This window comes from Pseudophryne corroboree, chromosome 10 (genome assembly GCF_028390025.1).
Source record: "Pseudophryne corroboree isolate aPseCor3 chromosome 10, aPseCor3.hap2, whole genome shotgun sequence".
Taxonomy (NCBI): domain Eukaryota; kingdom Metazoa; phylum Chordata; class Amphibia; order Anura; family Myobatrachidae; genus Pseudophryne; species Pseudophryne corroboree.
In genome coordinates this window covers 43,364,235-43,385,979 of record NC_086453.1, presented here as the reverse complement: position 1 = coordinate 43,385,979, position 21,745 = coordinate 43,364,235, and the positions used below count along the sequence as shown (strand labels likewise).

General features: G+C 44.1%; 1 protein-coding gene across 1 annotated transcript in view; it reads left to right on the top strand.

The window, feature by feature from the left end:
- LOC134965924 (sialic acid-binding Ig-like lectin 8) overlaps positions 1-21,745 on the top strand; it is a 155,259-nt gene that overhangs the window by 124,028 nt on the left and 9,486 nt on the right. The window contains exon 9 of the mRNA XM_063942328.1: positions 2,241-2,284. Within this exon, the coding sequence (XP_063798398.1) occupies positions 2,241-2,284 (44 nt within the window). The remainder of the gene's footprint in view (positions 1-2,240; positions 2,285-21,745) is intronic.

Genomic DNA, 21,745 nt, shown 5'->3' with positions numbered 1-21,745 from the left:
GTGCTCATCGAAGGTTTTATTTTGCAAGTGGAGAAAACTCTTTTGGTGTACTGCATGTGCGCAACCACTTATTTTTGTTGTTGGGGGGATGGTCCTTAAAAATCTGCACAAAGGCCCCCTCCAAACTTAAAATGCCACTAAGTAGTCCCTAAGTCAGTTGTCCATAACTCCAAAAAAGTTCATCAAAAAGTTCCCAAACTCACTTTGAGCTGGTACAGAACTGTAATCACTTTCTGTAGTGGCACAGCAAGGAATGTTACTATTTACAAAAGCAGAATAGAGTTAGAATTAAGAAGTCAATCATCTTTGTGAGTGAGTAAGTGAGTGAGTGAGGAGATGTATTAAGCAGTGTAAAGATTGGAAAAGTGGACAAGTGTAGAAGTTGCCCGTAGCAACCAACCAGCTTCTACCTATCATTTTATAGAGTATTCTTCATAAATGCTATCTCAAAGCTGATTGGGAAAACTTCTCCACTTGTCCAATTCTCTAATCTTTCCAATGCTTGATACATCTGCCACCGAGTGAGTTACTTGCCAGACTGGCATAGTGCTTGTACACTCATCAGAATACTACAGTAGTTATAACATTGACAAAACTTTGGAGTTTGTCCAAAATTGAAATAAGTTCATTAGCGCTTCCCTGTAGCATAGTACATAATGGGCTTGATCTGATTTGGAAGTAAAGCAAACAAGCTAGTAACTGTATCTGGTACAAACCATGTTGCCATGCAAGGGGAGCAAATACATTTATATTTTTCCTGTGCAAGGTAAATACTGGCTGCTTTTCATGTAGCCCACACATGTAGACAGCTTTACTTTTACATTGCAATTTAGATTTCAGTTTGGACACATCCCAGCCAAATGTAACTCTCTATACACATATTACATCTACCCCACCTGCAGTGCAACATTGTGTTACCCAGGTGCCCAGTTAGTTTTTTTTTTCTCTTCTTTTCTTTACTTTCAGATCAGAATCAGCCCCAACGTGAGTAATAAGTGGTTGTATACAACTCAAGAGGTTTTTTTTTTTTACTTTACCGAGCAGTAACACTTCTGTGCACTGTAGCCAATGGTGGAATTGACATAACTGAAAGCACAGTGGATTGATCACTTGTCATAAAGTGTTTTTTTTTTTTTGATGATCAGTGTAATAGTTTGTTTAATAGTCACTGAAAAGTACTAGAAATACTTTAAAATAACATTAGAACCATAGCCAAATTAAGTATGTGTATGTGGGGGGGGCGTAGGGGGGGGGGGAAGGGGGTATTGTACCCCAGGTCACCCTCTGTAAGGGGGCTCCCTAGCTGGAGTACACTGACATCATTAGCTCTTCCTCATGTTCAGCAGCAGCACCAGGCAGCCAGAATGCAAGCAGGACAATTTGCAGTGCAGGCAGAGACACAGGAGTATCAGGTTTCATGAGCTACCAATGTAGCTTCCTGACCAGATGAGAGATTAGAGGGGGGGGGGGGAGGGAGGGAGCGGGGGGGGGGGGGGGGGCGGTGAGCTGTAAGTGACTCAGGGATTCCAGCTTCTCCTCCTCCCCACCTGGGTTTCTGGTTCCTGTGCAACCTGTTATCTAATGAGAGCATTCAGTACTAGAGACAGACACACACAGAGAGTCCTCCTGAGTCCTCTCCCAGTGTGTAAGTAGTACAGAGTCTGCTTTTTCTATGTGTATTTTAAGGTTAAATTGTCTTTTGTCTTCTACAAGAAATTTACAAGAAATTGTTAAAAATAGTTGTCTCTGAAATTGGTGGAGCTATAAACAGTATTCAGGCATTATTAAACTATTAGTTTAAGTCTAATATACATCATTGGCTTAATTTTGATATACACAATCCATACCTCCCAACATGACCCATTTCAGGAGGGCCAAAATGCTCCCTACATGCACTTCCCTCTTAATTTATGATTGCAATCACAGAGTTGAAACACCTTTTTTGTTATCAATGAAATAGATCAACACAGGTGACGCCAATCATATATCAAGTAGGAAGTCCAGGTAGAAATTATTTTGTCCCTTCTGGAATGGGTCATGTTGGGAGGTATGTATAGTTAAATTTAGACATATTCCCCCCCCCCCCCTCCTTCTCCCAAGGCTTCATCCAACCCTGCTTAGGACTAATAGTGATTATCAGCTATGTTGTTCCACCACTCTCATACAATAACTGCATTACACAAATTAGATTTCTTTAAAAATTATCCATAGTTTACCAGGTAATGTGATTTAATTTCTAGGAAGTGGACGCGATGAGCGAGAAGTAACAGAACCTACTTATCAGGTATGATATTGTATGGTAGATGGCTGTAGTAGCTGTTTATATGTCATGTTACATCAGTATTATCCAGTTTTATACATTATGTGATTATTCATAAAAACAGGCAACTTTTTACAATGAAATTATGCTACATTAAGATCCTTTGTCTTTTAGGTCAATTTTAAATTTAAGTTCATTGCACAATCTTAGTAAAATGTATCTAGAGGCTGCGACCCTGGTTAATTGTCCACAACTTGCTCACAAATTGGGTCTCTCATTATAAACATAAAAATATCTTTTCTGCAGCATTTTAGCTTAAAAAAACAAAAAATCTTTTTTCTGTTCTCCTCTGTTTATAAGAAAGAAAACTGCAGTGAAATTGCAGATTACACTTACAGTAGTATCCTCATCTCTTTTCATAGTGATGTAGACCCCATAGGTCTCCAAGGGGCAAATGTATTAATTTGGAAGATAAGGAAGTGACAAACCAGTGATAAGTGCAAGGTGATAACTGCACCAGCCAATCAGCTCCAATATGTAAATTGACAGTTAGGAGCTGACTGGCTTGTGCATTTACCACCTTGCGCTTATCACTGGTTTATCACTTCTTTATGCCTTCTCCAGGTTAATACATCTGCCCCATGGCGGAACTAGCGAGCGGTGGGCCCAGGTGCAACAAAATACTTTGCCCCCCCCTCATCCCATCCAAGTTCACCCCCTCACCCCTGGAGAGGACCTGGTGAGGGGGACCTGCTCATGGCCAGGGACATGGATACCTAGCAACAGTGCCGTAACTACACATTTTAGTGCTGTGTGCAAGAAATGGCATTGGTGCCCCCGTTAATGTAAAAGAGGGGCAGTGAACACCATAGGCGCGTGCAAAAAATATAAGGGTGTGACTTCACGGGGAAAGGGTATGGCCACAAAAAAATACCAATTCATATTACGGTGCACAGTAGTCTCCATTATTCAAATTACGCTGCACAGTAGTGCCACTACACCAGGTATAGCCTCCTTTACACATTATGGTGGACAGATTCCCCTTTTTACACATTATGGCAGACAGCGTCCCCTTTTTACACATTACGGCAGACAGTCCCCCTTTTTACACATTACAGCATACAGCGTGCACTTTTCACACATTACGGCAGACAGCGTCCCCTTTTTACACATTACGGCAGACAGTCACCCTTTTTACACATTACGGCAGACAGCGTGCACTTTTTACACATTACGGCAGACAGTCCCTCTTTTTACACATTACGGCAGACAGCGTCCCCCTTTTTACACATTACGGCAGACAGCGCCCCCCTTTTTACACATTACCACTGGTGTTTCTAATTTAGAGATGAGCGCCTGAAATTTTTCGGGTTTTGTGTTTTGGTTTTGGGTTCGGTTCCGCGGCCGTGTTTTGGGTTCGAACGCGTTTTGGCAAAACCTCACCGAATTTTTTTTGTCGGATTCGGGTGTGTTTTGGATTCGGGTGTTTTTTTCAAAAAACACTAAAAAACAGCTTAAATCATAGAATTTGGGGGTCATTTTGATCCCAAAGTATTATTAACCTCAAAAACCATAATTTACACTCATTTTCAGTCTATTCTGAATACCTCACACCTCACAATATTATTTTTAGTCCTAAAATTTGCACCGAGGTCGCTGTGTGAGTAAGATAAGCGACCCTAGTGGCCGACACAAACACCGGGCCCATCTAGGAGTGGCACTGCAGTGTCACGCAGGATGTCCCTTCCAAAAAACCCTCCCCAAACAGCACATGACGCAAAGAAAAAAAGAGGCGCAATGAGGTAGCTGTGTGAGTAAGATTAGCGACCCTAGTGGCCGACACAAACACCGGGCCCATCTAGGAGTGGCACTGCAGTGTCACGCAGGATGTCCCTTCCAAAAAACCCTCCCCAAACAGCACATGACGCAAAGAAAAAAAGAGGCGCAATGAGGTAGCTGTGTGAGTAAGATTAGCGACCCTAGTGGCCGACACAAACACCGGGCCCATCTAGGAGTGGCACTGCAGTGTCACGCAGGATGTCCCTTCCAAAAAACCCTCCCCAAACAGCACATGACGCAAAGAAAAAAAGAGGCGCAATGAGGTAGCTGTGTGAGTAAGATTAGCGACCCTAGTGGCCGACACAAACACCGGGCCCATCTAGGAGTGGCACTGCAGTGTCACGCAGGATGTCCCTTCCAAAAAACCCTCCCCAAACAGCACATGACGCAAAGAAAAAAAGAGGCGCAATGAGGTAGCTGACTGTGTGAGTAAGATTAGCGACCCTAGTGGCCGACACAAACACCGGGCCCATCTAGGAGTGGCACTGCAGTGTCACGCAGGATGTCCCTTCCAAAAAACCCTCCCCAATCAGCACATGATGCAAAGAAAAAGAAAAGAAAAAAGAGGTGCAAGATGGAATTGTCCCACCCACCCTTATGTTGTATAAACAAAACAGGACATGCACACTTTAACCAACCCATCATTTCAGTGACAGGGTCTGCCACACGACTGTGACTGATATGACGGGTTGGTTTGGACCCCCCCCAAAAAAGAAGCAATTAATCTCTCCTTGCACAAACTGGCTCTACAGAGGCAAGATGTCCACCTCATCTTCACCCTCCGATATATCACCGTGTACATCCCCCTCCTCACAGATTATCAATTCGTCCCCACTGGAATCCACCATCTCAGCTCCCTGTGTACTTTGTGGAGGCAATTGCTGCTGGTCAATGTCTCCGCGGAGGAATTGATTATAATTCATTTTAATGAACATCATCTTCTCCACATTTTCTGGATGTAACCTCGTACGCCGATTGCTGACAAGGTGAGCGGCGGCACTAAACACTCTTTCGGAGTACACACTTGTGGGAGGGCAACTTAGGTAGAATAAAGCCAGTTTGTGCAAGGGCCTCCAAATTGCCTCTTTTTCCTGCCAGTATAAGTACGGACTGTGTGACGTGCCTACTTGGATGCGGTCACTCATATAATCCTCCACCATTCTATCAATGTTGAGAGAATCATATGCAGTGACAGTAGACGACATGTCCGTAATCGTTGTCAGGTCCTTCAGTCCGGACCAGATGTCAGCATCAGCAGTCGCTCCAGACTGCCCTGCATCACCGCCAGCGGGTGGGCTCGGAATTCTGAGCCTTTTCCTCGCACCCCCAGTTGCGGGAGAATGTGAAGGAGGAGATGTTGACAGGTCGCGTTCCGCTTGACTTGACAATTTTGTCACCAGCAGGTCTTTCAACCCCAGCAGACCTGTGTCTGCCGGAAAGAGAGATCCAAGGTAGGCTTTAAATCTAGGATCGAGCACGGTGGCCAAAATGTAGTGCTCTGATTTCAACAGATTGACCACCCGTGAATCCTTGTTAAGCGAATTAAGGGCTGCATCCACAAGTCCCACATGCCTAGCGGAATCGCTCCCTTTTAGCTCCTTCTTCAATGCCTCCAGCTTCTTCTGCAAAAGCCTGATGAGGGGAATGACCTGACTCAGGCTGGCAGTGTCTGAACTGACTTCACGTGTGGCAAGTTCAAAGGGCATCAGAACCTTGCACAACGTTGAAATCATTCTCCACTGCGCCTGAGACAGGTGCATTCCACCTACTATATCGTGCTCAATTGTATAGGCTTGAATGGCCTTTTGCTGCTCCTCCAACCTCTGAAGCATATAGAGGGTTGAATTCCACCTCGTTACCACTTCTTGCTTCAGATGATGGCAGGGCAGGTTCAGTAGTTTTTGGTGGTGCTCCAGTCTTCTGTACGTGGTGCCTGTACGCCGAAAGTGTCCCGCAATTCTTCTGGCCACCGACAGCATCTCTTGCACGCCCCTGTCGTTTTTTAAAAAAATTCTGCACCACCAAATTCAAGGTATGTGCAAAACATGGGACGTGCTGGAATTTGCCCATATTTAATGCACACACAATATTGCTGGCGTTGTCCGATGCCACAAATCCACAGGAGAGTCCAATTGGGGTAAGCCATTCCGCGATGATCTTCCTCAGTTGCCGTAAGAGGTTTTCAGCTGTGTGCGTATTCTGGAAACCGGTGATACAAAGCGTAGCCTGCCTAGGAAAGAGTTGGCGTTTGCGAGATGCTGCTACTGGTGCCGCCGCTGCTGTTCTTGCGGCGGGAGTCCATACATCTACCCAGTGGGCTGTCACAGTCATATAGTCCTGACCCTGCCCTGCTCCACTTGTCCACATGTCCGTGGTTAAGTGGACATTGGGTACAGCTGCATTTTTTAGGACACTGGTGACTCTTTTTCTGAGGTCTGTGTACATTTTCGGTATCGCCTGCCTAGAGAAATGGAACCTAGATGGTATTTGGTACCGGGGACACAGTACCTCCAACAAGTCTCTAGTTGGCTCTGCAGTAATGATGGATACCGGAACCACGTTTCTCACCACCCAGGATGCCAAGGCCTCAGTTATCCGCTTTGCAGTAGGATGACTGCTGTGATATTTCATCTTCCTCGCAAAGGACTGTTGAACAGTCAATTGCTTACTGGAAGTAGTACAAGTGGGCTTACGACTTCCCCTCTGGGATGACCATCGACTCCCAGCGGCAACAACAGCAGCGCCAGCAGCAGTAGGCGTTACACGCAAGGATGCATCGGAGGAATCCCAGGCAGGAGAGGACTCGTCAGAATTGCCAGTGACATGGCCTGCAGGACTATTGGCATTCCTGGGGAAGGAGGAAATTGACACTGAGGGAGTTGGTGGGGTGGTTTGCGTGAGCTTGGTTACAAGAGGAAGGGATTTACTGGTCAGTGGACTGCTTCCGCTGTCACCCAAAGTTTTTGAACTTGTCACTGACTTATTATGAATGCGCTGCAGGTGACGTATAAGGGAGGATGTTCCGAGGTGGTTAACGTCCTTACCCCTACTTATTACAGCTTGACAAAGGAAACACACGGCTTGACACCTGTTGTCCGCATTTCTGGTGAAATACCTCCACACCGAAGAGCTGATTTTTTTGGTATTTTCACCTGGCATGTCAACGGCCATATTCCTCCCACGGACAACAGGTGTCTCCCCGGGTGCCTGACTTAAACAAACCACCTCACCATCAGAATCCTCCTGGTCAATTTCCTCCCCAGCGCCAGCAACACCCATATCCTCATCCTGGTGTACTTCAACACTGACATCTTCAATCTGACTATCAGGAACTGGACTGCGGGTGCTCCTTCCAGCACTTGCAGTGGGCGTGCAAATGGTGGAAGGCGCATGCTCTTCACGTCCAGTGTTGGGAAGGTCAGGCATCGCAACCGACACAATTGGACTCTCCTTGTGGATTTGGGATTTCGAAGAATGCACAGTTCTTTGCTGTGCTGCTTTTGCCAGCTTGAGTCTTTTCATTTTTCTAGCGAGAGGCTGAGTGCTTCCATCCTCATGTGAAGCTGAACCACTAGCCATGAACATAGGCTAGGGCCTCAGCCGTTCCTTGCCACTCCGTGTGGTAAATGGCATATTGGCAAGTTTACGCTTCTCCTCCGACAATTTTATTTTAGGTTTTGGAGTCCTTTTTTTACTGATATTTGGTGTTTTGGATTTGACATGCTCTGTACTATGACATTGGGCATCGGCCTTGGCAGACGACGTTGCTGGCATTTCATCGTCTCGGCCATGACTAGTGGCAGCAGCTTCAGCACGAGGTGGAAGTGGATCTTGATCTTTCCCTAATTTTGGAACCTCAACATTTTTGTTCTCCATATTTTAATAGGCACAACTAAAAGGCACCTCAGGTAAACAATGGAGATGGATGGATTGGATACTAGTATACAATTATGGACGGGCTGCCGAGTGCCGACACAGAGGTAGCCACAGCCGTGAACTACCGCACTGTACTGTGTCTGCTGCTAATATATAGACTGGTTGATAAAGAGATAGTATACTCGTAACTAGTATGTATGTATAAAGAAAGAAAAAAAAACCACGGTTAGGTGGTATATACAATTATGGACGGTCTGCCGAGTGCCGACACAGAGGTAGCCACAGCCGTGAACTACCGCACTGTACTGTGTCTGCTGCTAATATAGACTGGTTGATAAAGAGATAGTATACTCGTAACTAGTATGTATGTATAAAGAAAGAAAAAAAAACCACGGTTAGGTGGTATATACAATTATGGACGGGCTGCCGAGTGCCGACACAGAGGTAGCCACAGCCGTGAACTACCGCACTGTACTGTGTCTGCTGCTAATATATAGACTGGTTGATAAAGAGATAGTATACTCGTAACTAGTATGTATGTATAAAGAAAGAAAAAAAAAACACGGTTAGGTGGTATATACAATTATGGACGGGCTGCCGAGTGCCGACACAGAGGTAGCCACAGCCGTGAACTACCGCACTGTACTGTGTCTGCTGCTAATATAGACTGGTTGATAAAGAGATAGTATACTCGTAACTAGTATGTATGTATAAAGAAAGAAAAAAAAACCACGGTTAGGTGGTATATACAATTATGGACGGGCTGCCGAGTGCCGACACAGAGGTAGCCACAGCCGTGAACTACCGCACTGTACTGTGTCTGCTGCTAATATATAGACTGGTTGATAAAGAGATAGTATACTCGTAACTAGTATGTATGTATAAAGAAAGAAAAAAAAACCACGGTTAGGTGGTATATACAATTATGGACGGGCTGCCGAGTGCCGACACAGAGGTAGCCACAGCCGTGAACTACCGCACTGTACTGTGTCTGCTGCTAATATAGACTGGTTGATAAAGAGATAGTATACTCGTAACTAGTATGTATGTATAAAGAAAGAAAAAAAAACCACGGTTAGGTGGTATATACAATTATGGACGGGCTGCCGAGTGCCGACACAGAGGTAGCCACAGCCGTGAACTACCGCACTGTACTGTGTCTGCTGCTAATATATAGACTGGTTGATAAAGAGATAGTATACTACTAATATTATATATACTGGTGGTCAGGTCACTGGTCACTAGTCACACTGGCAGTGGCACTCCTGCAGCAAAAGTGTGCACTGTTTAATTTTAATATAATATTATGTACTCCTGGCTCCTGCTATAACCTATAACTGGCACTGCAGTAGTGCTCCCCAGTCTCCCCCACAATTATAAGCTGTGTGAGCTGAGCAGTCAGACAGATATATAATATATATAGATGATGCAGCACACTGGCCTGAGCCTGAGCAGTGCACACAGATATGGTATGTGACTGACTGAGTCACTGTGTGTATCGCTTTTTTCAGGCAGAGAACGGATATATATTAAATAAACTGCACTGTGTGTCTAGTGGTCACTCACTATATAATATATTATGTACTCCTGGCTCCTGCTATAACCTATAACTGGCACTGCAGTAGTGCTCCCCAGTCTCCCCCACAATTATAAGCTGTGTGAGCTGAGCAGTCAGACAGATATATATAATATTATATATAGATAATAGATGATGCAGCACACTGGCCTGAGCCTGAGCAGTGCACACAGATATGGTATGTGACTGAGTCACTGTGTGCTGTGTATCGCTTTTTTCAGGCAGAGAACGGATTATAAATAAAACTGGTGGTCACTATCAGCAAAACTCTGCACTGTACTGAGTACTCCTAATGCTCCCCAAAATTAGTAAATCAAGTGTCTCTCTAATCTATTCTAAACGGAGAGGACGCCAGCCACGTCCTCTCCCTATCAATCTCAATGCACGTGTGAAAATGGCGGCGACGCGCGGCTCCTTATATAGAATCCGAGTCTCGCGATAGAATCCGAGCCTCGCGAGAATCCGACAGCGTCATGATGACGTTCGGGCGCGCTCGGGTTAACCGAGCAAGGCGGGAAGATCCGAGTCGCTCGGACCCGTGAAAAAAAACATGAAGTTCTGGCGGGTTCGGATTCAGAGAAACCGAACCCGCTCATCTCTAGTTTCTATAATGGGTTTTGTGAATACTCACCCCTCCGGAGTCCCGCGGCGACATCCACGGCGGTGTTAAAACTCTGTGAAAATGGCCCAGCGGCCATTTTCACGGCGTTCTGCACATGCGCAGTAGAGAAATCACAAGGAAAATGGGCGCAGCGCCATTTTCCCAGGGATCTGTGCATGTGCAGTAGAGTCTGAGTGTTCTAGTGCTCACACTCTCCCCGCTGCCGGCAGAGAGGATGGGGCCCGAACGGAGGAGGAGAAAGAAAGAAAGATAAAAAGAAAGAAAGAGAGAAAGAAAGAAAGAGAAAGAGAGAGAGAGAAAGAAAGAAAGAGAGAGAGAGAGAGAAAGAGAGAGAGAGAAAGAAAGAAAGAAAGAGAGAGAGAGAGAGAAAGAGAGAAAGAGAGAGAGAGAGAAAGAAAGAGAGAAAGAAAGAGAGAGAGAGAAAGAAAGAGAGAGAGAGAGAAAAAATATATACTTACTGGCTCCTCGGTGCAGGCAGTCAGGCAGATGATGATCCGGGGCAGGCAGGGAAGGAGGAGGAGGAAGGGGGACTCGGGACTGGAGCCGCAGCAGCACAGTGTAATTGGTGGAGGCGCTGCTGCAACTTTCCTCTCCTTCCACATAGGCTGGCCGTCGCTGCTGTGATAGGGGAAGCGCATCCCAGCACAGCGGCGGAGGACAGCATATATGGAAGGAAAGGGGCAGCTGCAGCAGGGACCCACTTGGCCGCAAGGAGACTTCACATTGGCACATGCAGGTTCCCACACTTGTGCGGCAGTCCCGCCACCGCCGGCTCCAACCGCAGCATGCTACCGTTGGGCCAGATGACAGGACGGCGGGATTTCAATGAGAACACATACATTTCAATGTAAGATAAAGATAAATACTTTATTTGTCATTGATCAAACAATAAAAATATTGTACAGAACAATGAAATTTCCTCCAAAGCAACCACATATGCATATCAGTCCAGGTTCATCCTTACTATAACCCAAGGAAAAAACATGTTTCTAAACCGTGAGGTTCTAGATTTAATACAGTGGAAACGTCTTTTCGAAGGTAAGAGGGCAATCAGACTGTGGTATGGATGTTCACAATACTTTAAGATGTTATTTCCTTTCAATATGCTGTTTTTAATATATATCTCCTCATCTGTGGGCAAGTCTATACCAATAATATACCCTACTGTCCTGACCTCCCGATCCGCTATGGTACAATTACCATACCAAACAGAAATACAATAAATTAAAATACTTTCAATTACACAACGATAAAAATTCAATAACTATTTCTTAGACAGGTTTGCCGCATTCAATTTCCTCAAAAATACACACGCTGTTGTGTCTTCTTAACCATAGATAAAACATTGGAACTCCTGGTCAGTTAATCTGTAATAATAGTGTCTAACAATTTAAAACATTTTACCCTTTCAACCTCCAAATTGGCAATAGATAGTGGCATCAGGTTACATCTATTTGTCTTTCTAAAATCAATAATAATTTATTTGGTCTTTTTTTTTATTTAGCAATAGGCTATTTGTCTCTCCCCAACCAACCAACCAACATATCCACCTCTTCTCGGTACATAGTCTCATCTCCATCCAATATAAGCCCCACAACTGTCGTATCATCTGCAAATGTTATAATTAAATTTGATTTAGACATAGAAGCACAATCGTAGTGACCCTGTGGGTTTCACTTCCCAGTCAGTCAAGCTGCGAATTCCATTCCACATACTCCTAGAGTCTAAACCATTCTCAAACCTAGACTCAATCCTTGCCAAATAGTCCCTTTTCGCCTTTGCAGTCCCCTTTTTCAAACTTGATCTAGTTTCCCTATATACTGCCTGATCTTTTGCCTTAAAGGCCTGATTTCTAGCGTGCAATAATGAACGCACCTCGCCGTTCATCCAGAGCTTCTCCTCATTCGAGAACTGCTTAATACTCTTCATAATGATAACATTCCCAATGCACCAATACATATACAGTATGAGAGTACAGCTGAATCTTAAATGGTTAATATTAACCTGTGAGTTTTCAACAGACTGAGAAATAAATAATTCCCAATATGTTGTCTCAAAACAATCTTGTAGCCTAGACATAGCATCCTCCGGCCATGCACAGACCAATCTATTTTCCACTTTTCTTCTTTTCAACAGTGAGATATACGAAGGAATAAGATACATAGACATATGGTCAGAAACCCCAACATGTGGACACATAATAGTTTTATATGCCTGCTTAACACTGCTAAAAACCTGATCTAAAATGTTATCACCCCTTGGTCGGAGCAAATACATTTCTATAAAATTTCAGTAATACAGACTTTAAATTCACTTTGTTAAAATCCACAGCTACCAAGTAAACTCCCTCCGGATAAACCCCCTGCCTCTTAGAAACAGCATTATAAAGAATCTCCAAAGCATCCTTGGCAGCAGCCTGTGGTGGAATATAAACCGCAGTCACTTTTACAGCGGAGAATTCCCGAGGTAATTAAAAGGGCCTACACTTCAACATCAGAAATTCCAGCTTCGGAGAACAATGACTTTCAATAACGACTGTATCTGTGTACCAGTTATTGCTAATATAAATAAACAGTCCACCTTCTCTCTGTTTGCCAGAGGAGACTAGTCTGTCCGCTCTGAACATAGATCTATCTGGGAGCTGGACAGCCAAATCCGGAATACTACTAGTAAGCCAAGTCTCAGTCAAAACTACCGTAGAGCATGAACTCATAATGTTCCTGATAGAAGGTCTAAGCAGTAGTTCATCCACTTTGTTGGTCAGGGAACAAACATTAGCCAGAAAGATACTTGGCAAGGGGGGGCTGAAAGGGGACTTAACCCTTTTATCCCGCTTTTGTCTCCGTTCCCGATGTGGGCACCTCTTTCTCCTTGGTGCTACCCAAATGGAGCCTTCCCCACCACCATCTGGCTGCAGGTTCCCACCTTTGTTTTCCTGATACTTGCTCTCTCTGCCCCACCGGCTCTCTCCACAGCCACAGGTGATGACATCATCTGCCTGGGACACTGTTTCCAACGGGCCAGGCATCGCTTCCCGGCTTCCTCCTGCCCACAGGCGCGTCTCTCCCTGGCTGCCCACCGCTTCATCATCACGGATGACAAGCAGCTCCAGCTGGGCATACTGAAGATGGCCCACCGCTACAGACACAAGAAAGACTGCAACCACCAGTCGCAGAATCAGCCTCCTCATGCATATACTGGAACTCCAAGCTGCTGCAACCTTGCACACTGCCATCTTCATCCTATGTGGTCACACAGGGTCCCGCAGAATAGGATCCGTGTGCACACAAAACCCCCCTCCAGGCCAAGCAACGGGACCCGCTTGGCTGCTATGTGTGGTCCCAGCCTGTCATTATTCAAACACAGCATGTAACATGGCAGTTAGGAGCTGATTGGCTGGTACTTTATCTCTGTTCACTTTCTCCAAGGCTTAGTACATATACCCCTTAGCCTCTGAGTCAGTCCACTTGTATGTGTCTGGATTGTGCTGCTCAGCAATTTTCAGCAAATCTACAGAAAGCCAGCTCTCCGCTAATCGCAGCCTAGTCTGGTAGTCCCTGAGGGAGGAATTACCTAATAGTGGGACTGCCTGTAGTGTCTATGACCGGCAGGTAGGACTTCCAGTAGGACTGCATCTGGCTCACTGACACTGAACTGAGGTGGCAGAATTTACTGGGGGGGGGGGGGGGGGGGGCTGCATAATTAAAATCAACCACTGCATATATCCCATACAGAAATATATTTTATCACTTATGATCATTGGTGCAAGTAATTTTCTTACTCTATAATAAGTAAACATATAAGTAAATAAGTAAAGTATGTAAGTAAATATTAATAAAATAAAGTGTTACTCTTCTCCCCGGTAACTGTTTTGCAATCATATTGTAGCCATAGTATGGGCTATATGGTTATGGTGATCACTTAGTTATTAATAGTATACTGTATTCTTAGAAGTATAGGATAAAGGTACTGTTTATTAATATATAAATGGTATATAATTACAACATAATACATATATGAACTAAAACCAAAATTCATTTATAAAACTGAAATGTGTGGAAATTAAACAGTAAACTTGATGAGACAGTACACAAATATATACATACTTTTTATTATTTAATATATTTACACAAGGCAGATTGTATATATCCTTCTATGCACTGACCACATTAGTAGTTAGTGCATAGATGGCTCTAGAAGACTCATGCGCCCTGGGTAAGTTGTTATATTAACAGGATAGGCACGAGACCTAAGCGGGAAAATGTGGGGAGCTCGTGCTGGCTGGGGGAGAGTATAAAGAGGGCGATGTGACAGCAGGAGTGAGTCTGCAGATCCCCCTAGCTAGAGCGCACTTCAGGCTCAATCAGGGGGACTTGTACTAAGCCTTGAAAAGTGCTACATTCCACGGTGATAAAGTACCAGCTAGTCAGCTCCAAACTGTCATGTTACAGGCTGGGTTTGAAAAATGACAGGAGCTGGTTGGCTGGACTTTATCACCATGCAATTTATCCCTTTTCAAGGCTTGGTACATCTGGCCCTCAGCCACCTCAGGTAAAAGAGCTATTATCAGCAACGGCAAGTAGCCGAACGTGCACTGGATCCAGGCTGTGCTGAGTGATGGCACTGATGACGGGGCGATTGGGAAGTTACTTCCATCCACGCTTCTGGCCATTTTCCACACATAAATAGGAGCATAAAACCATGGGAGGAGGCAGCAGCAGGCAGTGGCGCAAGAGTGAGGGAGCTGGCTTCTTTCTTCCGGCACCTGATGACAGTGATAGCTGGAGGCAGGGTCGGGCTGGCCCACAGGGGAACAGGGGAAACCACCGGTGGGCTCCACTGCCTGTGGGCCCTCCTCCTCCTCTAGGGATCAGATGCAAGACTCTATCCTAGTGCACTTGAATTATGCATTTTACTTATGTTACATTATACTTCACGGTAATATAGTTTATTATATATTTACCAAGCGGTACAGAACATGTACTGTGTAATAGTTAGCCAAACCTCTGTGGTGGCTGGCCACACCCCCTGTGGAGCCTGGCCACACCCTTAAGCATGGTCCCTTACAACAGCATTTTCCCGGTGAGCCCTTCATGCCCCAGTCCGACACTGGCTGGAGGAGGCACAGCCAAGGACAGCGGGAGGAGAGTTTACCAGAGTGGCAGGCACAGCAACAAATGAGAGGGCAGGAGAGTTACTCATCTATATAGCCCATCAGTAGCTAATAGCCGGGGGAGTACTGGAGTGCTGACAGATGGAAAGTGGTGAGATTAAACTTGCTCATAGTACAGGCAGCAGGTGGGGGGGGGGGGGGGGATTTAAACATGTATGCAGAGCAATCTGTCTGTTAATTAATAGGGACAGTATAAAGTGAGAGAAGGCAAAAGTAGGAGCAGTTAGAGTGGTTACAGACAGTATTATAAATCTATATATCAGCTGTGAATGAGTAAGGAATTAAAAGAGACAGGAGGGAAGTTAAATTGGAATTATAATACATACTCATTGTATAAAGCAGTGATATAATATACAGTGAAAAGGATTTTGACATGAGCAGTAATAAGTAGAGGCATAATTATTCATGATAAAGTGTATCCTTGGATCTAGAGAGAAAGTACAGGAACTGTGAATGAGAAAGAGACTTTCATTCTCACTGTGAAGTGTCTAGCTACTAAGGGCCTAATTCAAGGTTGATTGCAAAACAACATTTTCCTCTACTGGACAAGACCATATGCAGTTCAGGTGGGGCAGATGTAACATGTGCAGAGAAAGTTGTGTGGCAGCTTTGATGTCCCGCAGGTGGTAGGGGTGTTCTATCTTCTGCTCAGCATGTAGGACCTGGAACAGTAATTACTCTTTTACTGCACAGATGGGGCGGGAGGGAGAACAATAAACTGTAGAAGGGGCATTGGGCTGAATGAGGGGTGCCTGATATATGACTTCCAGGGTGGTAGGGGGTGTTTAATATGCAGCGGAGGGGTGGATAGTGTAGTGGGCTTAATATTCATCATTTTCTGGTGGGAGGGAAGCTTACTTGACTGCAGATATCTCCAGTTTCTGGAATTAGATTTCTTAGCTTTGAATGGTATAAAACACTAGAGATTCCCCCTCTTTCAGGAGGTACTGGGGACTTGGGGATCAGAGTTCAGGAGCCAGAACAATCCACCAACGAAAATATAAAACTACATTGCAGGTGTGGAGATGGAGCAGGGACCAGCTGCTGGAAGGCTGATATCTCTGGTTCTGGGCACAGTAGAGACAAGCTGCCAGTGTCCACCAAAAGGGGAGAGTCACAGGTTTTGTAGTATATCCTCAGAAAAACTCTAAGTCAGAGGGAACCCAAGATATCTGACTGGGAAGAGCAATTAATAGGCTCAGATGGGGACCACTGCTTAGAAGTTGGTTATCTCAGGTTCCCTATGGCCGATTTCCAAATGTCTGGTACCCCTCGAAAGAGGGGATCCCCAGCTATCAGTCTAGGGCCCGTGGACTCCTGGGGCCCATGGGCAAGTCCCCATTGAGCCCATACAAAAATACAGCCTAGTGTCCAGTGATGCCCATTGTTGTCTGACGTGTGTGCCCATTGCGGTGCAAACTCATGCGCATTTATGACCTGATCGCCCGCTGTCCGAAAATTCACAGCAATGATACATTTTTGCTCATTGATCCTGTGTGCAGGATAGATGCAGTTTGGTCCCATGATATGTGCAAAATCAGATATTTAAAATAAAGATTTAACCACAGTATGATTACTGGTTATAAAACCATACCTGCTCACGATTTGAATTAATAAAAGTATTCCAATAAATTAAGAATTTTTCTGAGCAACTAACAATTTGTGGTTTCTCTTAAACTACAGTGAGACATATTCAAGTATTATTAAAGGTATAAATATAATAAGGACACATAGGCAGGATTTAATAATATTCTTATCTTTATTATATTTTGTTTCACTTTATGTACTGTTTGTGATTGTTGTCTTATGATTTTTCACATTCTCAGGAATTTTAACTAATCGTAATTAAAAGTTATATTTTAAATATACATACCTTTCTCTCATAAGTGTGCCAACAAAGAGACAATCCTTTTCTTTTCAGTATCTTTTCTTCAATTTATTGTCTATGGCGGCACCCCCACAGAATATTATAAATTGATCCATAATATGGAAATTGGGGTTTTTCTTGTTATTTGATTATCAGTATTACCAATTCAATATAAGTCCAGTGCAGAGGATTACACCCCTTCCCCCCCATCCTTGAAACTATAACCATAGATAAAACATTGGAACTCCAGGTCAGTTAATCTGTAATAATAGTGCCTAACAATTTAAAACATTTTACCCTTTCAACATCCAAATTGGCAATAGATAGTGGCATCAGGTTAGATCTATTTGTCTTTCTAAATTCAATAATAATTTATTTGGTCTTTTTTTTAAATTTAGCAATAGGCTATTTGTCTCTCCTCAACCAACCAACATATCCACCTCTTCTCGGTACATAGTCTCATCTCCATCCAATATAAGCCCCACAACTGTCGTATCATCTGCAAATGTTATAATTAAATTTGATTTAGACATAGAAGCACAATCGTATGTGAAAAGTGAAAATAAAAAGCGACTCAAGACATGTACTTGTGGGGTACCAGTACTAATCTTAGTAATACCTGATTTTAAATTGCCCAATCCCACATGTTGTGGCCTATTTATTACAAAATCCAGGACCCAATTGCACAAAATGGCAGTGAACCCTATCTTGTGCAATTTCCTAATCCAAAGCAATAGGGGGGATGGTGTTGAATGCTAAACTATAGTCTATACAAAGTATTCTAACATACATACTAGGCCTCTCTAGATGACAAAGAGAGGCGTGAACAACAGAAATCAATGTGTCCTCCGTTGACCTCTTTTGTCTATATGCAAATTGATATCTGTCAAAATCAGGGGATAGGTAACTTTTCATATGTGTTAGAACTAACCTCTCAAATACTTCATAATTAAAGGTGTCAGTAGTATCGGCCTACAGTCATTTAAATTAGTGACCCTGGAGTTTTTTGGGACTGGGATAACTAATGTGTTCTTAAAACATTCAGGGACTATGCACTTTAATAAGGACAAACTAAAAATATAGGTAAAAACATGACAGATTCCATCAGCACAGCCTTTCAATACTTTCCCTGGAATGACATCCGGACCAGGCGCTTTTTGAACACTGACACCTAGCAGACAATTTCTGACCTCGTCCTCAGTAAAAACTAGCACTTTATCAGCACAACTTGGAGACAATTTAGTATCTACAGATTTATTACCTCTGTCAAAATGGGCATAGGAATAATAAGTCCAATAAGTCAACATCAACACGCCCATCAAATGTGGGTTTCACTTCCCAGTCAGTCAAGCTGCGAATTCCATTCCACATACTCCTAGAGTCTAAATCATTTTCAAACCTAGACTCAATCCTTGCCAAATAATCCCTTTTCGTCTTTGCAGTCCCCTTTTTCAAACTTGATCTAGTTTCCCTATATACTGCCTGATCTTTTGCCTTAAAGGCCTGATTTCTAGCGTGCAATAATGAACGCACCTCGCCGTTCATCCACAGCTTCTCCTCATTCGAGAACTGCTTAATACTCTTCATAATGATAACATTCCCAATACACCAATACATATACAGTATGAGAGTACAGCTGAAGCTAAATGGTTAATATTAACCTGTGAGTTTTCAACAGACTGAGAAATAAACAATTCCCAATATGTTGTCTCAAAACAATCTTGTAGCCTAGACATAGCATCCTCCGGCCATGCACAGACCAATCTATTTTCCACTTTTCTTCTTTTCAACAGTGAGATATACGAAGGAATAAGATACATAGACATATGGTCAGAAACCCCAACATGTGGACACATAATAGTTTTATATGCCTGTTTAACACTGCTAAAAACCTGATCTAAAATGTTATCACCCCTTGGTCGGAGCAAATACATTTCTATAAAATTTCAGTAATACAGACTTTAAATTCACTTTGTTAAAATCACCAGCTACCAAGAAAACTCCCTCCATATAAACCCCCTGCCTCTTAGAAACAGCATTATAAAGAATCTCCAAAGCATCCTTGGCAGCAGCCTGTGGTGGAATATAAACCGCAGTCACTTTTACAGCGGAGAATTCCCGAGGTAATTAAAAGGGCCTACACTTCAACATCAGAAATTCCAGCTTCGGAGAACAATGACTTTCAATAACGACTGTATCTGTGTACCAGTTATTGCTAATATAAATAAACAGTCCACCTTCTCTCTGTTTGCCAGAGGAGACTAGTCTGTCCGCTCTGAACATAGATCTATCTGGGAGCTGGACAGCCAAATCCGGAATACTACTAGTAAGCCAAGTCTCAGTCAAAACTACCGTAGAGCATGAACTCATAATGTTCCTGATAGAAGGTCTAAGCAGTAGTTCATCCACTTTGTTGGTCAGGGAACAAACATTAGCCAGAAAGATACTTGGCAAGGGGGGGCTGAAAGGGGACTTAACCCTTTTATCCCGCTTTTGTCTCCGTTCCCGATGTGGGCACCTCTTTCTCCTTGGTGCTACCCAAATGGAGCCTTCCCCACCACCATCTGGCTGCAGGTTCCCACCTTTGTTTTCCTGATACTTGCTCTCTCTGCCCCACCGGCTCTCTCCACAGCCACAGGTGATGACATCATCTGCCTGGGACACTGTTTCCAACGGGCCAGGCAAAGCTTCCCGGCTTCCTCCTGCCCACAGGCGCGTCTCTCCCTGGCTGCCCACCGCTTCATCATCACGGATGACAAGCAGCTCCAGCTGGGCATACTGAAGATGGCCCACCGCTACAGACACAAGAAAGACTGCAACCACCAGTCGCAGAATCAGCCTCCTCATGCATATACTGGAACTCCAAGCTGCTGCAACCTTGCACACTGCCATCTTCTTCCTATGTGGTCACACAGGGTCCCGCAGAATAGGATCCGTGTGCACACAAAACCCCCCTCCCGGCCAAGCAACGCGACCCGCTTGGCTGCTATGTGTGGTCCCAGCCTGTCATTATTCAAACACAACATCTAACATGGCAGTTAGGAGCTGATTGGCTGGTACTTTATCTCCGTCCACTTTCTCTTTCTCCAAGGCTTAGTACATATACCCCTTAGCCTCTGAGTCGGTCCACTTGTATGTGTCTGGATTGTGCTGCTCAGCAATTTTCAGCAAATCTACAGAAAGCCAGCTCTCCGCTAATCGCAGCCTAGTCTGGTAGTCCCTGAGGGAGGAATTACCTAATAGTGGGACTGCCTGTAGTGTCTATGACCGGCAGGTAGGACTTCCAGTAGGACTGCATCTGGCTCACTGACACTGAACTGAGGTGGCAGAATTTACTGGGGGGGGGGGGGGGGGGCTGCATAATTAAAATCAACCACTGCATATATCCCATGCAGAAATATATTTTATCACTTATGATCATTGGTGCAAGTAATTTTCTTACTCTATAATAAGTAAACATATAAGTAAATAAGTAAAGTATGTAAGTAAATATTAATAAAATAAAGTGTTACTCTTATCCCCGGTAACTGTTTTGCAATCATATTGTAGCCATAGTATGGGCTATATGGTTATGGTGATCACTTAGTTATTAATAGTATACTGTATTCTTAGAAGTATAGGATAAAGGTACTGTTTATTAATATATAAATGGTATATAATTACAACATAATACATATATGAACTAAAACCAAAATTCATTTATAAAACTGAAATGTGTGGAAATTAAACAGTAAACTTGATGAGATAGTACACAAATATATACATACTTTTTATTATTTAATATATTTACACAAGGCAGATTGTATATATCCTTCTATGCACTGACCACATTAGTAGTTAGTGCATAGATGGCTCTAGAAGACTCACGCGCCCTGGGTAAGCTGTTATATTAACAGGATAGGCACGAGACCTAAGCGGGAAAATGTGGGGAGCTCGTGCTGGCTGGGGGAGAGTATAAAGAGGGCGATGTGACAGCAGCAGTGAGTCTGCAGATCTCCCTAGCTAGAGCGCACTTCAGGCTCAATCAGGGGGAATTGTACTAAACCTTGAAAAGTGCTACATTTCACGGTGATAAAGGCCCTCGTTCCGAGTTGATCACTCGCTAGCTGCATTTAGCAGCAATGCACACTCTAAGCCGTCACCCTCTGGGAGTGTATCTTAGCTTAGCAGAAGTGCAAACGAAAGATTAGCAGAACTGCTCGAAAATCTTTTCAAGCAGTTTCTGAGTAGCTCCAGACCTACTCCTACCTTGCGATCACTGCAGACAGTTTGGTTCCTGCTTTGACGTCACAAACACGCCCTGCGTTCGGCCAGCCACTCCCCCGTTTCCCCAGGCACGCCTGCGTTTTCATCTGACACGCCTGCGTTTTTTACCACACTCCCGGAAAACAGACAGTTACCTCCCAGAAACGCCTCTTTCCTGTCAATCACTCACCGATCAGCAGTGCGACTGAAAAGCGCGCTAGACCTTGTGTAAAACTGCATACTTTTGTGTGAAAGTACTTGGCGTGTGCGCACTGCGGACGATACGC